The following is a 20,113-nucleotide window of genomic DNA, read 5'->3' as shown; positions in this document are numbered from 1 at the left end:
CTTTCTTGCCACAGTTGTATGGTTGTGAAGTGAATCTGGCTTCGTCATTGACTTTGTCAGAAGGTCGCAAAAGGCGATCACACAAACCTGAGGACTGGAATCATCATAAATATGAATCAGTTGCCAAGCATCTGAATTTTGATCACGTAACTGTGGGGATGCTGCAATGGTCATGTGAAAAACAGCCATAAATCACTAGACACAAGAACAGTTTTTTTCCCCGAACACCATCACTCTGCTAAACAAATAATTCCCTCAACACTGTCAAACTATTTACTAAGTCTGCACTACTATTAATCTTCTCATCATTCCTATCACCCATTTCCTCCCACTTATGACTGTATGACTGTAACTTGGTTGCTTGTATCCTTACGATTTATATTGTTTCCTAATATGATTTGATTGCTTATTTGTACCCTATGACAATCATTAAGTGTTGTACCTTATGATTCTTGATGAATGTATCTTTTCTTTTATCTACACTGAGAGCATATGCACCAAGACAAATTCCTTGTGTGTCCAATCACACTTGGCCAATAAAGAATTCTATTCTATTCTATTTTCAGTGCCATTGTAACTCTGAACAGTCATTAAATGAACTGTTGTAAGTAGAAGGCTACCTGTAATAACCAACTTATTCTGCATACAATGCATGACCATCAGTTTAGTATGCAATTAATTAGAAGAGAAGTAGGCTTATTCATAACTGTTTTTCATCTATTCAGGTCAAAATATACAAGTCAAAACATTTTAAATTTTGGGTTTTTACCTACTCCATTCTGGGTATAGCAAGAGGTAATAGCACCAAGAGGATATGGAAGGATAAGAGAAAGGTGAGTTTGAGTCAGTTCCTTCCTCAAAAGAAATTCTTGTTTGCCTTGGAGATGCCAATCACAATATTTGGGTGGGGGAGGAAGCTTTAATAAAAATTGGGGGCTGAGAAGATTTCCTGTGCCTTTTATCCTGGGCAGTTGTGTGAGGTTTTATCAGCTATTGCTGATCTGACCTAGAGACGTATTTATTTGTAGAAAAGTCAGTAAAATTCTCCATTATAATTCTGACTCATCAGTCATCTTCCCTGCACTCAGGAAAAGTAATCATCTTTTAAAATAATTTTATTGTACTCTGATGAAAAATAAAAATTGATTTTCTAACTTTAGAGTCTGAATTTCATTTTTTGCTTCAGGTCCAGACATCAGTGGGACTGGACTATAATCAGTATGATCCAGATCAGATTAGTCATTTTAGAGCTCTGGGTCACCTCAAATTAGACCCTAAATCAGATTGTTATTGTATAGATCTATTCTATAAAAATTACTAAAAAATAATTACGAAAATCTTAACTTTTAGCAAAACCTCAAAAGTATTGGATTAATCCTGGAATCATAATTAAATTACATTTCAGTGGTTTCATTATTAATTTATAACTCAAAATAAACTTCTGGATGGAATTAATATAGTTGAATAAATCAGATCAAATAAATCTGAAAGGTGTCATATTGAAGAAGGATGAATACAGTGAGGAAACTTTTAAATCAGTCTCTACACCTTATACATATTAGGCTCAACTGTTTTTGTGTGAGTTTGTTGCTAAAGCTACTGAATACCCATAGGCGCATCCTGCAGAGAAGAAATTGTAAATCTTTCACAGCCTAAATAGGATCCCCATGTACAGTATATCAGCAGTAAGCCAGGTCATAGTTAACTATGTAAGACTCCTCCTCCTTTTAGCATATGCACATAAAGATGTTCCTCTTGGGATCACATTTCTTTCTCATGTATCCTACTCTTTTGCACACAAAAGAATTTTCAGATTTTATTTACCATAGTCGTTACTGCGAGAATTTTGATTAAACTACAGTTATATCAAAATAGTTTTGAATTTATCATTCGGATTAGATAAGGCAGAAGGCACATTACTCCTAGATCACTTTAGATCAATAAACCATAATTTTTATTCTGTTCAAATTAATTCAAAAAAATTATGCATTTCTTTTCAAAATGTTAACAGCTGCATTCTCAAAGGATTTAAGATCTTTTTAAATCAAGGAATTTTATGCTGTTTATGTTGGAGAATACAACATAATAGGAATGACGCTTTTAAAAAGCTACTTACAAATTTCAATCCCAATTGTGATAGTAAATTGAAGACTACCTGTATGCCATGTTATGTTGTACAAAAGAGGTGAGATATAAAACCATTAGACACTGGTTTTCATTCTGGCTGGTTTTCATTCATTCATTCAGATTTCTATCAGATGCTTGCCAATACATTCATGAAATAGTAAAGAGATTTGTGGCAAAGAAAATAAACAGATGTGTAATCACATAATGGTCATGACACTTCTGCAAAAAAAAAAAACTGTTCATGAACACAGTCAATCCTTTATAACTATCAGTAATTCCACTTTAAAAAAGATAGACATTAAAACTTCCAAAGATAAAAATAAACAATCACAAAATAATCAATATAATTGGTTGCAAAATCTACTGTAACCAATCATATTGATTAGCGCATAGAACATGGCCCCCACGGAGAGGGCTCGCAACTTGGGCGTCCTCCTGGATTCACGGCTGTCTTTAGAAGAGCACCTGACGGCCGTGACCGGGAGGATTTTTTATCAGGTTCGCCTGATTCGCCAGTTGCGTCCCTTTCTGGATCGGGACTCGTTACGCACGGTCACTCATGCCCTCGTCACCTCCCGCCTGGACTATTGTAATGCTCTCTACATGGGGCTCCCCTTGAGGAGCACCCGGAGGCTCCAACTGGCGCAGAGTGCAGCCGCGCGGGTGGTAATCGGAGCGTCATGGCGCTCTCATGTGACACCTCTCCTGCGCGAGCTGCACTGGCTCCCGGTGGTCTTCCGGGTGCGCTTCAAGGTTTTGGTTACCACCTTCAAAGCGCTCCATGGCTTAGGACCTGGTTATCTACGGGACCGCCTACTACCACCAATAGCCTCCCACCGGCCAGTACGCTCTCATAGAGAGGGACTCCTCCGGGTGCCGTCAGCCAAACAGTGTCGGCTGGCGACCCCTAGGGGGAGAGCCTTCTCTGTGGGGGCACCTACCGTCTGGAATGAGCTCCCCCCAGAGATACGGAGGATTCCGGATCTGCGCACCTTCCGCCGCGCTGTGAAGACTTTTTTATTCCATCAAGCGGGCTTGGCCTAATCTCCTCCCTCTTTTAATATGTAAATTTTAATCTGTTTTTAAATTATTGGGGTGTTTTAATCTGTCTGGGCCAAAATGATTTAATTTGATTTTATCTGGTTTTAAATTTTGTGTATTTATGTATTTTATTGCTTGGCTGTTCACCGCCCTGAGTCCTTCGGGAGTAGGGCGGTATACAAATCAAAAATAAAATAAAAAAATAAATAAATAAAATAAACATAGAATAAAAGTTGGAAGGGACCTTGGAGATCTTCTAGTCCAATCCCCTGCTCAAGACCTTATACCAGTGGTGAAATGTAAAATTTGTTACTACCGGTTCTGTGGGCGTGGCTTGGTGGGGGTGGGCGTGGCTTGGTGGGGGTGACAAACTTTTGTTTTTACTTTTAAAAGCATTTTTTCTACAACCTCTTCGGTCAAAGAGGTTGTAGAAAAAATGCTTTTAAAAGGCTCTGACGATCCCAGCTGAGCTGCATGATCATCAGAGGCTTTTTTTTTTTAACTTTTAAAAGCATTTGTAGAAAAAATGTTTTTAAAAGTAAAAAAAAAGCCCCTGATGATCGCACGGCTCAGCTGGGCATGGGGGGGGGCAGGGATTTCTGCTACCGGTTCTCCAAACCACCCACCACCATCGCTACCGGATCGAGTGATCTGGTCCCAACCGGAAGCATTTCACCCCTGCCTTATACCATTTCGGACAAATGGTTGTCCAGTCTCTTTTTGAAAGTATCCAATGATGTTTAGTTTTACTTTATTTTATAAATTTTAATTTTTTAAAGTGAAATTCTGGTCACTAACAGCAATAGAGATTGACTGATTGTTAAGTCCACTGATAATGTATTTACTGCTTAGCATCAAAGGAAACAGTATCCCACCCAGCAGGTCTGTCTAGAGCCCGAAAAAAAATATAACTGCAAGGTGCTTTAAATATTGACAATAACTTATAAAGCCCATCTTATCATAATGTGATTTGTTTAGCATGTAAATACCATGTTTCGTGTATTATTAGTGTGTGGCCAGGTATTGTGGATTTTCAGCAAACCATAGCTTAAAACATGACTTGTGTCCCTTTTTATTTCTTGATACTGTCTAGATCACAGGTGTTAAATTTGTCGTCTTATGACGTATCACGATGTTTTTTCCTTTCGCAGAGCTGGAGTGGGTGTGGCTGTGCATGACCCATCTGGCCCGTGGACCGCCAGTTTGACACCACTGGTCTAGATGGTAATACAAAAATCTCTCCTCATAGAAGAGGACGATACATATATTTTTACTGCAAGGACCATTACAACTGCTCATACCAAACTAGCAGAAATGAATATGTTGCCTTTTAAAATAATTTAAAAAACCATAGAATACTACAATCTCTGCTTCACAGTCTTTTATCCAAAATCTTATTATCTCAGAAGTAAATGATATATATGTACCCTTATACAAAACTGTAAAATGCTTATAATACTACTGATCTGTTAAAAAGTCATTTTTTAATGTGTTCGGGAAAGGAATACATTGTTCGCAATCTGCTGAGCAAGTAATTCAAACAGTTTAAAACAAAAGATACTGTAAAGTTATTCCATTTTTTGCACATTTTCCATGGAAAGGAATTACAGAAAATTGGTTGGAAATTAAAGAGCACTTAAAAATGAAAGGAGATATTGTAAAAATTGGTGAAGGGGGCCCAGCATTTCCAATACAGTAATGAAAAGCAGGTCACAAATTTGTAAGTAAAGAAAAGTCTTGTTTTGCAGCATCTAGCAGAGAGAAAAGAAAGACTTGGATAAATAAAACACACCAAGCAACGCATGTTCTTTTTTAGCATTGCATGTTATTCTTTTTTCATCATTTTCATCATTGCATATTATAAGAAATCCAGTATTAAATGTAATAAAGTAGAATCTACATACTATCTATTATGTAAGCCGCTATCACAGCTATATCAAAATTATATTTAAAATTATTTTTCTACCATGAAATATCAATACATTGATTCCACGTGATTGAATTTATCACATCCATTTACCTATCTCCAACAGTGAGTTTTTGTCAGATAAGTGCATTTCTTGAAATATATAGAAAGTTTCTGTAACAGCAAATATATAATGAAATCTGGATTATCATGCATATAATCACAATGAGATTTAGGCAAAAAATCTTTTTTTTCCCAATTTTTCTGATACACATAGTAAATACACCTCACATACAAATATCCACAAGCTGTTCTCTTCAGATCTGGTATGAGTAAAAGTTACACAATTCTCAAATAATAAATTCTGGTATGTGGAATTCCAGCACTTCCAGAAAAGGAGAGATTAGAGAGAAATGGTATCCATACACCAGTGTTCTTGTCCAAGACAGACAACTACTATAGATTTCTTAGGATTTCATGCTTCCAGTGTATCGGTCTCCTCCAACTCCTCCAAATATACCAGCGTATAATTATCATTCTATAACATTGTTATAGAATAGGATAGGAATTGTAATCTAGCACATCTAGAAAGCACCAGGAAAGCCTGCTAGTCTTTCCTTTATGATAAACTAACAATATGTAGTAATCAGTCGAGTTATCTAAAATTCCAACAAAACTGTATCCTATTTCTGGGATAATCTGGGACCATTTGGCAAAAATGGTCCATAGGTTACTTCAGATGCATACTTAATAGCTTACATAAATGGTTTACTCATAACAAAAAATTCCATAGTGATCTACAGTGACCTTTTGGAAATGGTGATTCTCGTTTAAGGAAATAATTGTCTTTGTCAGAGTTTCACAATCTTAGCAACTTCATGATATGTGAAGTTCAACTTCCAGAATTCTCCAGAAAGCAAGTTGGCTAAGTTAATTCTGGGAATTGAAGTCCACACATCTTAAAACTCACTAAGGTTGAGAAATCTTAGTATTATCAAGGGACACAGAATCATATGAACAGAAGGCAGAGCTTTAGGCCATCAAGTCTAACCTTTTTCATCATTTAGGAATCCAAGTTAAAGCATCCCAGAGAGATGGCTGTCCCTCTGTTTGAACTTATCCACTGAAAGGAGTCAATCACCTGATTTAATAGCTGCTAATACAGGAAGTCCTCAACTTACGACCACAATCGAGCCCAAAATTTATGCTGTTAAGTGAGAAATTTGTTAAGTGAGTTTTGCCCCATTTTACAACTTTTCTTGCCACATTTGTCAAGTGAATCACTGAAGTTATTAAATTAGTAGAGCCTTGGTGGCGCAGCAGACTAAAGTGCTGTTAAGTAGCACCAGCTGCCTGCAATTACTGCAAGTTCAAATCTCACCAGGTTTAAGGTTGACTCAGCCTTCCATCCTTTCGAGGTAGGTAAAATGAGGACCCGGGTTTGTGAGGGCAATAAGCTGACTTTGTATAAAAATAGGGGGGGGGGGCGAAAGCCCTACTAAGCAGGTATATACAAAAGTATGAAGGCTATTGCTTAATGCATTGTAAGCCGCCCTGAGTCTCCGGAGAAGGGCAGCATATAAATCGAACCAATAAATAAATAAATAGTAATATGGTTGTTAAGTGAATCTGGCTTCCTCATTGACTTTGCTTGTAAGAAGGTTGCGAAAGATGATCACATGATTCTGGGACACTGCAACTGTCATAAATATGAACCAGTTTTCAAGCACCCAAATATAAATCAGATGACCATGGGAATGCTGCAACAGTAATAAGTGTGAAAAATAGTCATAAATCACTTTTTTCAGTGATGTACCTTTGAACAGTCACTAAACGAACTGTTGTAAGTCAAGGACTACCTGTACTGTTAAAACTATCCAGTTCTTCCATGTTTCTTCATAAGGCTTAATTCAGTGTTCTTAAACTGAGGTTAATTACCAGGATTGGCATTAATTTGGGCACCTCCTGGATGTAATGGAGTTTGTGACTTGAGGATCCAGTTTGAGACTGCCACTGCCTAAAAGGACTTCAAATGTATGCTGACATCAGCAAGAATGCTCTATGCACAAAAATGGAAAGACACTTTAATTCCCACAAAAGATAACTTGCTGCAAAAGCTGATGGAGTAAGCATAGATGGCCAAATTGACTGCTTCAATTAAAGAAAAGAATACAATTAACTTTCTCTTTACTTGGAAACCACTTCTGTTTTTTTGTGCTTGAGTTGGAAAAAAATGAAACTTATTAGGTAGGTTTGTTGTTGTTATAGAAATGGCTAGTATATATTACAACGTAAAAGTAAAAAGTTGAGGTTGTATGTTATCTTATTCTACTGGGCTAAAGAGTTGGAAGTCAATGCTTTTCTTCTTTCCCTTTCCTTTTTTCCTTCCCCTGTCCCTAGGTCCTCCCCTACTTTCCCATTATTTTTGTTTGTATGTTATATGTTGCTAAACAAATAAAATGTGAAGTAAAAAGAGGCTGACACTGCCACTATGTGTTACAAAGTTACAAAGTCTTTGGGGTGGGGGGACAATGACATTGAGATCAGGAAAGGGGTGAAACAGTTTAAGAATCACTGGCTTAGTTTCTAATTCCTTGATCATCTTTACTACTGTTCACTGAACCTGTTTCAATCTCCCTAAATCTTAAAGCAATTCCCGATTATAAAATTATGTTAATTGACTTTTAAATTGAAACGTATATGGTTATGCTGTTGTTTGTCCCCCACACAAAAAGAGAGAGAATTAAGACATGATTTCTTCTACCATAGAATTTTTAAAAACAACTTTTGGCATTAATAATTATATCTTTATAAAACAACATGTGTTTTCAATCTTAATAGTTTTATTGTCTTCCTCATCTGTCCCCCCATTCAGAATAGAGATCCAGCTGTAATCTTTACAGACAATTTATAATGTGCTTAGACCACCTACAGCAGCTCTGCAATATTTTTTTTTTCAATTTCTAGTCCGCAGGGTACAAGATATATTCCAAAGCTTTGTTTCTCCCATTCACCAGAACCCACACTATTGTATACCATCACCGTTATCTGTTCTGAATAGCTGATTACACACTTGTTTCAGTCTCACAAAAGCAACTTCATGAAATCCAGCTCTCCCCTGCGGTGCTTCATGGGTCCGACTAGCCCCATGCAGGATCCCCTTCCTAGCCTTGAAGTCCCAAATTCCATTTTGCTAGGAATGGAGTTTGGCAAACTCCGGAGGAGGGTGGGGGGGGGAGAGAAGAAAAATAAAAGAGAGGGAAGAGAACCAGCAGCCTTCAGAGTTGCAATGGTTCTAAAAACCCCTAATAGTAAACAGCCAATTTACAAAGAAAAGAGCATCTGAAGGCTGGAAGGGGAATACTGTCAGTCTGGCTATTTATTTTTGTTGGGAGGAAAGATGCCAGCCTTGAGGGCAATTCCACCAAGCCCGCAAGAAGACAAACATTTCTAAACTTTTCAAAAAGCGTATTTAATTTAATTTTGTTTTGTTTTTGTTTTACCCAATTGAAAACAAGACGAAGAATACAAAAAAACCCACTTTAAAGCAAACGGGCGGGGGCTTCAACTCAAACCGGCAAAAGGCGAAAAACTCCTTTCCCGCAAGAAGATGAAACAGCGGAGAAGAGTAGAGTGGAAAGGAGTTGTAAATTGCAAACAGGATGGCCGGCAAGAACAGAGGGGCGGATGGGAACTGGAAGAGCCAAGCCGGTGGGGAAAAGCGAATCGTGGCGAGGGGTAGCAGGGCTGCTCTCGGGGCAAAGAAGGATCTTTCCCGGATTCAAGGACCCCGTGATACATCAATGAAGCCCCCAGCCCCTTTCGGCATCTTAACGCTGGCCTTTGTCTCTCTCTCTCTCTCCCCTTCGGTGGAGACCGAAAACTTAACTTTTAGCACGTGCTACCGGCGGAGCACGAACTCCGGGAGCTTTTCTACCCTCCCCGCTTGAGCTGGTGGGGAAAAAAAAAGCACGCGAAGAAATCGAAGGTGTTTGTCCGCCGCCGGAGCATCACGCCCCGCTGACCCCGCTGACCTCCTTCCCCTTAGCTCCGGCTGCGCGCCCTCGCCTTGCGCGGCCGGACGAACCAGGCACGCGGCTCACTGGCTTAAACGGCCGGGGGTGGGGGGGGTTCGAGGATTACAGCCTCCAGGACACGGACCCCATCCTCACGTGCTTTCGACAAGGATTAGGTGACCCGGGCAAGGGCTCGACCGCCACCACTCTGGGCACGGCGGCTAAGGCCCGGGGTTCAACCCTCGGGATTCCCCGCAGCCTGGTCGGAATGGAGCGCTCACCTCGAAGCTGACCCTCGGCGCCGCCGAGGAGCAGCAAAGCCGGGAGCACCAGCTGCCACGAGCAGGCGCGGCTGCCCATTTCCCCGCGGTTTGGCTGGAGCGGCGCGAAGCGGCTCCACAGGTGGAAGGGCGGGAAGCTTCAGGCTCCGGAGATGCCTTTTGTTGCCGCTTTCTACTCTGCCGCGAAGCAGCAGTCCGGCTCCGCCGCGCCCGCCCCTTCTTGTCACCCGCCCTTATCTCTGCCGCCCTCTGCAGTACGTGAACCTTCCAGCCCTTGGCAAGCTGCAGGTCCGGCGGAAACCATTCCCACAAGGATGGGGTCCTTCCCTGGGGCTTGGATGCTCCGGGGGTGTAATCCCGGGGTCCCGCGGGAACCCCCAAAGTGGAAATATTTCTGTCTACATTCAAAGAGGTTAAGGACAATCTGCTTGGCGACCTGAGACCGCCGCCCAGGGACGGTGCTATTTCCCAAGCGTCACATCGCCACCCTTGGCGGGTGGTTCGCTCCGGCAGTAGCTGTGGTAGCGAAAGACCCTGAAATGGGGATGAGGGGGGGAGCGGTTCGTGATGCGGGAGGGAAACATTCCTGAGACGTTCAGAACGATTTTAAGCCGCTTCCTCGGAAAACGGGGATGGTTTCTAGAGTAAAGGCAGCTGATTCAGCTCCGAGGCAAGGACTTCGCTCAGCTTCAAAGGTCATAGTATGCATCTTTGAAAAGAAAGAACGTGGCTCGTTGTCTATATATAAAATGCCCCAGCTTGGGATAACCAGTGATACAGAGAAGTGTCCGGTGTTAACTTGTTCAGATGATCTTTTCTATTGCCCAAGGACAGAAGTTATTGTAAATATAGGGATGCACCCGAGTTTTAAAAGATGCATTATCTCATTATCTCTGCAATGAATCATTTTCTTTTGAAACTTTTTGCTCACTTTCTTTTAGGGAGAAAAAAAAGCTTTTTATCATTGGGGAAGAAGGCGTGCGATTATAATTTGTTAAAAAGGAAAATACTGTGAAAATGCAGCTATGAATCACAATAATTTTGTCCATAATAAGTAAGCCTATAATATTTTAGCATGCGGTGCTGCAAAAGTGGATTCAGAGTGTTAGGTGAATTTAGAAAAGTGGATTCTGCAAACAATTGGTAAATCAACTATAGGCAATAATGCCCTAACAGGCTGATTTTGAACCTATTGTTTCTATTGTTCTTACCATTGGTTTTTTTTTGTTTTTTTTTTTGTATACAGTCTTGGAAATATTCATTCTAAAGAAAAGTTCTACATTTCCTAATACATACATATAAATCAATAGAAGGAAACCTATGCTACATAAAAGGCGACTTTGTACCAAATAATCACTAATAACTTTTGACCAAGTACATTTCACAAAATATGAAGTACGTCTAACAACATATAGACACGGTAGTCAGGAATCGGTATAAGAAAGCTCAATAAATATAAGAACGTTCCATTTAATTAAGTATATTATTTGGAGTTAGTGAATGTCAGAAAGCTACTCCTCTACTCATTCCAGCAGCTTATGTTTCAGTTCTGGCACGAAAGAAGAAAGCAAAACATCCGCAGGAGAAAAAGTCAACATATTTCCAGAAACAGCATGTCAGTGGGAAGAATCTTCTCTGTAGTGACACAAAGCCAGATGGGGAGCAAAGAACAAAAGGCAAAAAAGTTTGAAAAGAAAACATGACCATTTGCGTATTTTTGGAACACAGTCAAATCTTACACATAATTTTTTTTTCAAATCACAAATCGATCTTAAGCATTTATTTCTATACGCTACATTACTGTAGCAGATAGTTAAGACCTGATGAACCTTTGGGCTCAGAGAGATAAAGGGGTTAGGAATTAGATGGGGCAGAACCTCCAGGAAATTCCTGGGGTGTATAGGCTCGATGGAGAAGAAACATCCCCGAAAACAGCCATGCAACGCGCTTCCATGCTGTTGCCAAGAAAATGACATGGATATGACTGTGCATACCCCAGGAGTCAGGTTCAAGTCAAGGGCATTTTTCGCCTTTTGACTGTTTCCAAGCCAATAAAAGGTTGGAAAGAAATTATAAAAAGAGTCTCATTACTCTGCCCATCTCTACCTGTCTGACTTCCCATAAGCAGGATATCTACTGTTTCCGAAAACAGAACAGAAACAAACCAAATTTGATGTGCGGGTTTAGGCAAATAAATAAGAATTATGCAAATAAATAAGGTCATGTTACAAAACGGGCTGAATCAGGAAGGGCAGCAGAGAAAAAAATATTCCAGAAAAATGGACCCAAATGGATCCCTCTGAGAAAGGCAGGTGTAAAACAGTGGCTCAAATGTTGCTGTTTGTTCATTTATAAGCTTCCTCTGCCCATTATATCTTTCTGCCTCCTTTAATGCTTGGACATACACAGAGAAACTACTGTACAAGAAGGAAGAGATGCAATCTGTTGATTTATTTATTTATTTATTATTTATTTATTAATTTAATTTGTATACCGCCCTTCTCCCAGAAGGGACTCAGGGCGGTGAACAGCCAAAATTAAAAAACATACAAATGCAAAAGTTAAGATAATTAAAAGAATTAAATCATTGGCTACTCAATGATTACTCAAAACAAAGTTATATCCTAAGGTCATTGCTGGCAAAGGGTTTGGAAAAGCCATTTTCTGCATGCTTTCTCTGTTTATCTAAAAGAGCCTTGGTAGTACAGGGGTTTAAGACACCCTGTTATTAAGCTGGTTATTAAGACCAGCTGCCTGCAATTACTGCAGGGTTCGAATCTCGCCAAGGCTCAAGGTTGACTCAGCCTTCCATCCTTTCTAAGGTAGGTGAAATGAGAACCCAGTTTGTGGGGGCAATAAGCTGACTTTGTATACAAAAGGATGAAGGCTATTGCTGAGCACATTGTAAGCCGCCCTGAGTCTTCGGAGAAGGGCGGCATATAAATCAAATTAAAAATAAAAAAAATAAATAAATAAATTTTGTTTTTTATCCAAGTAATGTGGGAATGAAAACATATAAAGAGAGGCCACATTTGATAAAAAGTTGGCAAAAGAAAGTTTGAGCTTGAAAACAAACTGGACCAGGCTAGGTCAACAGAGAAAACAATTTCCAGAAAATTGTTGTAAATTTTGTAAAGCAGCAATTTAAAGCAGCATTTCTCAAGCTTAGCAACTTTAATATGAGTGGACCTGAACTCCCAGAATTCTCCAGCTGGCATGCTGAATTCTGGAGTTGAAGTCCACATATCTTAAAAGTCATTAAGGTTGAGCAATACGGCTTCAGGGCATTTCTAGCGTTTGAGAATGTTGCTACTCCTACACTGTAAAATTCTAAATTCCAGGTCATGTGACTCATAGCTATTATTAAGGCATTTGAAAGAGTTTTGCACAATACATTTTGCATGCTTTCCCCATCTTCTTATACTACCACATTACCAAAGGCCATTCTATAATATAAAAATAAGGAAGGGATGTAAAGAAAGAGAGAGGTAAGCTATTTTCTTCTGGAGTGTCTTGATCTTGGCACCATCAGCAACGTCTGCTGGCCAGACACTGAAGCTCTCAAGTTGTGTTATGCCATAATGTCATTTGCAGCAACTGTACTGTGTCTTCACTAAAAATTGAGCAATGTCACAGTTAGGAAATAGCAAAGATAGTCACTGACATCCATGGAGAAGAGAAGTGGAAAACTCTTTGAAGTCTTTAGATTCCATATCTTAAGGTCAAAAGTGATAATAATGTCAACAATTATCCCAGGAGTATTATTTTTTGCATTCCACGAGATCAAAGCAGTTTAAATGCATTATTTTAGGAACAAGAAACAATACACACAAACCTAATAGTGATTGATTAAAACCTGTATATTAATCCATACTACACATATATATTGGTGTGTATGGTTTCCTTGAAAGAGCTGGGCTACAATTGGATGCTGTATTGTGCTTTGAAGCCACTTTGCTGTTTCCTGACATTCAGGGCATAAGTGTTGAAAGGGTGTCTTCTTTCATTGCTAATGGTGGAACTTGAGAGAGGGGGACTGTGTCACCAATGCCTTCATAATTTCCTACTTAGATCATTGCCACATGCTTTACTTAAGGGTTATGCCTGAAGAAATTTTGAAAGCCATATTAGTGCAAACAAGCTAGAGTTTATTTAGGAAAATTGCAAAGCTCCCTTACACATTTTAATTCCATTTCAGTGCCTGCCAAATTAAGGAGATCAAAGCATCATCTGTTGGATAACTTCATGGTTACCTCTTATATCTTCTGAATATTCTGCCATCCTTTTAACACGTCATCTGCCTGAAGCAATGTCTTTGGGGCTACTTAGTGGGAATTATAAATATGTCACTTCTCCAAACTACAATGCCTTTTCTTTTTACAATGAACAGGTTTCTTTTTTGAGTTTTCTTAGATAAGTATTTGTTGTAGTGAAAAGACAAGAAAATGTTTCATGCTAGAAAAAGACACCAAAAAAAAAAAAAACCCTCCTACTTGTGACATTTCATTGTACTCTTCTATATTTCATTGTCACCACTCAAATAATTAGATGACACAAACTAAGGAACTAGAACAAAGAACAAACCACGCTAAATGTTTTAGGGAAAGGAGATGAATATAATTTAAGACTATCACTTTTGGCAGTCACTTCATAAGGTTTATAAATAGACCTGCACTGAGCAAATCATGAAGCACAGGGCAATAAAGAGACCAAGCCCCAAATGAATTGAGTTATGAAGCTTATGATAATATTTGGCAACCTGGCATGTTGCTGTGTTGATTAAAAGAAAAGACTTGCAAATGTTTTCAGCATAAACTGATATTTGGGTAAGAGGCATTTACTAATTTATGAAGATTGTGTTTCTGTGTAAACAAGAGCTGTTGATTAGAGGCATGATGCTGAGAATGAGAAATATGTGGAATCACAACCTAATTAGGTATCTCAAGAGATAAGTGCTCTATCTAGCCTTTATCATCAAAGACTGTATTTAGACAAGAGAAGAACTTTTCAGGTTCATTTGTGTTGCTGTTGCTGACTCAACTTTAGTTGTTCAGTAACCAGGAAAATACTCTTCCATCCTTGATCTTCTGCATAGCTGTTCCACTCCTCTGATAAAGCCTTCTGAATTAATGGATTCTTCTGCTGGGGATTAAAGTAATGAAAATCAACTTTCAATTAAAATAATATTCCTGTATATAAGTATATGTGTGTGTTTTGGGTTCTGCGTTCCATGAATATTCACTAACAATCTCGTCCCCCCCCCTCCAAAATACACCTTCCTAGGTTTAAAATTTCTTTGAAACCTAAAGTTTAATCATAACACAAGAATTACTGAAAGAACTGTGGGTTATTACCCTCATTGTATGTAAATATCGTCAAACCAATAGTGAGGCATTCAATTAACACCTAACTTGAGGTGGATCAATACTTGTTAGTTAACACAAGAGGTCTTACTAATCCAGTCTTACTAAAAAAACTAGTATTAGTTACATATGCATGAGGTATGTTGAAATGTTGTGAGGTCATGACATAAACTCAGCAGCGATGAGCCTCCTGCCACCGGCCCTACCAGTTCACGCGACCCAGATAGATCCGGCCAGATTTTACCGTTGAAATTCAGGCTCTTTTGTACTTACACCATGATTTTGCAGGAACATATATCAGGGTGGCGCTTGTGTGATGTCATAGCAAATGTATTGATGAAATTTCAGCTTGGATGCTCCTGATGATTGTTAGCCATAATAATGGCTTTAACTTATTGCTAAAGAATTTACAATTTTATAATAGTCAGTGCTTGGTGCTTTCTGAACTTGATTATTTTCACAATTAACAAGCCAAAAAAGGGACAAAAAGATCAAAACACCTCCTACCAGCAATCAGTATCCAGATGAGCATACATTAATTCAAGATTAACATCAGACCAACAATCAAGTAAACAATACCCCAATCAAGGAACTGCCAAACAAACCAATGATAAACAGGCCAACCAAAGAACCTCTAAGACCACCCCCACCAACACTTCTTCGGCTCTGACTGGATGGTAGGGAATGGAAGGATTTATATTCCTTGCAGACAGCTGGTCATTTGCATTCTTTTTAGAGAATTGTTATGGCCACTTAGATTTTTGTCTGTGATGTCAGGATCATCTGAGTAGTCCAAATGGCTATTTAGCCTTCTTGGTCCTGCTGAAAGGACTTCTTCAGAGCTGAAGAAGCTTCTTGGATAAAAAGTGGGATAAAAAGTAAAAAGTAAGAAACAAGAAAGTCCAGTTGCCTCTTGAAAAAGCACCTTTGGGATAACCATGACCAGGATGACATTTAGCTATGCTAAATGGGATAAACACCTTTCAAATTATCCAGGAATATGAATGGGTTCCCAGAAAAATTGCAGACTACAGGAACCATTTGCGCTTCAGTTTGAGATGCAGTCAACACAGATTCATCCCCAACAGCCTGCACCTGTGTTCCACAGTGAAGGGACACAGGGTAGAAAACATCCTGCAGAAAGCACAGCTCCACAACATAGTCCTTTCAGCAGTTCCAAGAAAGCTCCACACCCATGTGCACTACTCAGGTGACCCTGAGGAGATAAACTTCCAAGTGCTTTAACAACCCTCTCAAAGAATGCAAATGACCAGCTGCCTGCAAATAATATAAATCTTTCCATTCTCACCAGCCAGTCGGATCGGAAGAAACTTTTTGGATGAGAAGTAAAATGTCTTCAAAGAAAAATGATGTCCAGTTGTCTCTTTAAAAAGCACCTTTGGGACATTTTCCTTTATTGGTTTTTTTACTTGCAGACATTTCATTACCAAACTAGGTAACATCATCAATGCTAGTAGGGAGTGGAATTCTGCTCTCATTTTATATTCTAGTGGTTTGCCTTGTCAGTGTTGGTGGGAGTGGTCTTGGCGGTACGTTGATTAGGCTGTTTACCGTTAGCTTGTTTGGAATTTTCCTGATTGGGGTATTGTTTGCTTCTTGATTGTGGTATAATGTTAATCGTGGTGTTAATCTCTGCTCAACTGGGTGTTGATTGCTGGTGAGGAGGTGTTTTCATCTTTTTGTTCCCTTTTTGTTTTTGTTTTATTGTCTCTTTTGAGTAGTATGTAGATGTTGTCTATGCCTATCTGCCCATTGATGGCCAATTTATCTGAGTACCAAACTTCCAGGACTTCTCTAGCATTTTTGAACTTGTCTTGGTCCAGGATTCTCACAATTTCCCAGTTAAAACTATGGTTATGTCTGTCCATATGTTGTGAAATTAAGGAGTTTACATCATGTCTTCTGACTGCTAGTTGGTGTTCATGGACTGCTAGTTGATATCCATGGTCATCTTCTATATAGTCAATATCCTGATTATATACAGTGTAATAGTCAGTGAATATTTAGAAAGTAATTTAAGGCCAGTGTCTTATGGCATTCCTTTTTTTAAAAAGGACATTGGTTTTATAATTTTATTTTTAGTTCATAATATTTTATAATTTTTTTACAGTTTTACCATTTATGCTTTAAAATGCAATAAGCTACTTGAAATGAACTTTGGTTAATGTGTATGCTGCATAATTAGTAGTTAGAGGTCTATTTGTCCAACAGCGTCAATTAATGTGATGTATTAAAACAATTTAAGCCAGTTGTATAAAATCCAAAAACTATAATTTATATTTAAAATCTCTTATTAGTATTTAACCCCCTGAAAGCTCAATGTAAAAAGGTTATTAAGAGCTGGGAGACATGAAAAAGATCTAGTTAAATTATTACTTATAAAGAATAACATGTAACAGATGCGCAATCTAGAAAATGTGTAAATACAGTAATGGACCATATGACTTAGGGCTGACTGGAATAAAATTGCATGTGATACTCATAAAACATTAGTTTCATATTTGAGGTTTGCTCTCTGATCCTGCACTTCTTTTAAATGGAAAGATATTTGTAAAGAGCTTCAGTTGGAGATAGTCATTCCATGACTATCTCCAAGTATCTAAAGCATTCTATTAGGAGCTACTTTACTTTTTTTTAAAAAGCAACTTTGGAAACTATTTAAAAGATGAAAATACTGTCAGGATGCTGATTCTAACTAGGTGTTCAGAATGTATTGCAACTATTTATTACATGAACATTGGAATTTGTTTCCAGGCTCAGGTCAAGATGCTGGTTTTAACCTTTTAATCTCCTGGGAATGTCAAGGATTCCTTCCTTCTCCATTCAACATTTTGCTCCAGCTTTCACTAAAGTACAGTTAATATACTGGTGTTGGCTTTCACAGCAAATCTCTGTTAGGCTGGGCTGTGGTTCAAGTGGTCATCTTGCCTCTGAAGATGCCAGCCAATTTCCGGAGAAATATCCATAGTCACTGAAGGCCAACAATGCCCAAGGTATAGTTAATTTCTAAAATTAATTTTTAATAACTCCTTCTGCTTCATATAATACTTAGCTGAGGAAACATTGCTCACTTCTCCCTTTTTCTTGGCTAAAACAAGTAGAAAACCTGTTGCCCCAACTCAACCTTTTGTGGCCCACATAATTCTTCTAACCATGATAGAGGAACACAGAGTTTTGCAAGACCCATCCTGCCTGTTAGCCCCATACACAGTCACATCGGATAAGGCAGGACTGTCAAACTGGATTTCTCTGAGGGCTGGATCAGCAGTGTAGTTCTTGGGGGGGGGGACAGAGGGGATAGCCTCCTCCTGCAAAAACAGGGCACAGAGAGGCCATGTACAACACCCTGTGCTCCATTTTGGCTGGCAGAGTGCTGCAGGAGATCTTCCAGACGAAAACAGGTCTAGGAAATTCGAGGACTACCTATATAATTTTCACACCAGTCATTCCTCCAAAAGTCAAATGTGGACCTTAGCCACCTACCTCAGCTAAAATATGAATTTTGCAAAAGTTGTTAACTTCTTGCTGTTACTTTAAATTGCTTCATTAGTGACATTTTGTAATTGTTTATTTTTTGTAATTTTCTGGATAGGAATTGTATTCATATATGTATGGCGTTCTTGTATCACAAGGTGATAGAGTCATTGCCTTAATAAATAAATCACCTAGTACACTCAGACCAGTTCCATGACACTCTCGAGGAAAGTATTCAGCTAAGAATGCCTTCAGGGCTTCAAAAAAAATTTTTTCACTCTTTGTTTTATAAATAAATAAATAAATGCAGCAGAGAAATTTGAGAATTCCCATCTAGTTTTGTGCAAATAGTCACACATCAGTAGGATGATTTGTTATCTTATTCTCACATCCCTAGATCTATTTTGATGACTTTGGTGGGTGATCATGTCTTATGGATTCTCAGGCTTAATTTCAAATAATCATGCAAAGAATCAGCATGTATGCATCATTACAGAGGAACTAGTCAGAATGAATGAAATCAGTTTTTCAAGTAAAGATTTTTAGCATTATTCAGAAGGACAGAAAAAAAAAGAAATAAGGGAAACAGACAGGAGGATGGCTAGTTTAAAAAAACAAAGATATGCAGAAGCATACTTACTTAAGCTTTCCTTTTAGCACCCAAGAAAATCTTTTGACAGAGATTTTAAAAAGTTAATCATAGAAAGCTAGTATGTACTTCCCTGTATGTATACTCAAAACTAAGCTAAACCAGGTTAGGGTTAAAATAAATTTATTCGCAGGCAGGGTGGATTTGATTTAAATCAAACTGATTTAAATCATGATTTAAATCACGATTTAAATCACTAGTCAGTAAGGCTTGATTTAAATCATAGTTTTCTACATAAAGACTAATTCTTGCTGGTATAACTTTAATATGCAAGTAGATGAAGATTTTTAGAATAACAACTTTTCATATTAGTTTTTTTATCCCCAGTTTAATAGGTTAATCATTCATATTTGGACAACTTTTCTGTTGAACTTAGGAAGGAGAAAAATAATCATTACCTTAATAATAACAATTTAAATAGATTTATTCAACTGAAACAATAACATTACAGCATATGTTATTTGCTTAAACAAACATCCATGTTTGTTAACTAATTTGGCTAAACAAAATATATACATTTTAAGAAACTTAGACTGTCAGCCCAGCCTACAAATGAAAAATTTAAATACTGTCCTCTGTAGCTCACTCATCATCTTCATCTTCTTCTTTGTTCATAATCTGCAAAAGTAAACCAAGCATCTGTGATAATATCTTGTAGGCAGAGAAACTGCCCAATAATCTTACAAAAACTTCTGAAAGAGCATGACATTGTGAATGGATTAATGGAATTTATTTACCAAAAAAATTAAACATATACAGCCTTATTCTACATAATTAAAAAACTAATCTTTATTTCATGATGGAATAACCTTTGGATGGTAATATATTTTCCTCAAAAAGCATTTTATTTAAAAAAAATCCGATTTAAATCAAAAAAATCTGATTTAAATCAAAAAAATCTGATTATTATTTTTTTAAAAAATCATTGATTTTTATCCACCCTGTTCGCAGGCAATATGTACTGTTAGTGTGCTGCATAAATCAAGGTTAGCAATAGGGCTAAGTAGATTTTGGAAGGGCTGCCTTTACAGCATAGCCTCAGGCTCTGTTTGAACTCTGAGCAAAACACTCTTTTTGATTGCAATAAGGGCTTCATCACATGCACAGAAACCACCAGTAAATAATCAAGCAGTGTCTCAGCTAGCCCTTCCCTCACCTTGCCTCCAGGAGGCGATGGACCTCACTGAGTAGTATTGCCTCCAATAGCACACCCCAATTCTCTAGCATTAATAGAA

General features: G+C 38.3%; 1 protein-coding gene across 4 annotated transcripts in view; it reads right to left on the bottom strand.

The window, feature by feature from the left end:
* LAMA1 (laminin subunit alpha 1) overlaps positions 1-9,647 on the bottom strand; it is a 97,581-nt gene extending 87,934 nt beyond the window's left edge. For all 4 annotated transcript variants that reach the window (XM_034429506.3, XM_034429507.3, XM_034429508.3 and 1 more), the window contains exon 1: positions 9,372-9,647. In XM_034429506.3, the coding sequence (XP_034285397.2) occupies positions 9,372-9,450 (79 nt within the window). In that variant the 5' untranslated portion in view covers positions 9,451-9,647. The remainder of the gene's footprint in view (positions 1-9,371) is intronic.
* Between the last annotated feature and the right edge of the window lie 10,466 nt (positions 9,648-20,113).

Source organism: Pantherophis guttatus, chromosome 3 (assembly GCF_059756535.1).
Source record: "Pantherophis guttatus breed Tessera chromosome 3, ASM5975653v1, whole genome shotgun sequence".
Lineage (NCBI taxonomy): Eukaryota > Metazoa > Chordata > Lepidosauria > Squamata > Colubridae > Pantherophis > Pantherophis guttatus.
The sequence above is the reverse complement of the archived record's forward strand: the minus strand, read 5'-3'. Positions and strand labels throughout refer to the sequence as shown.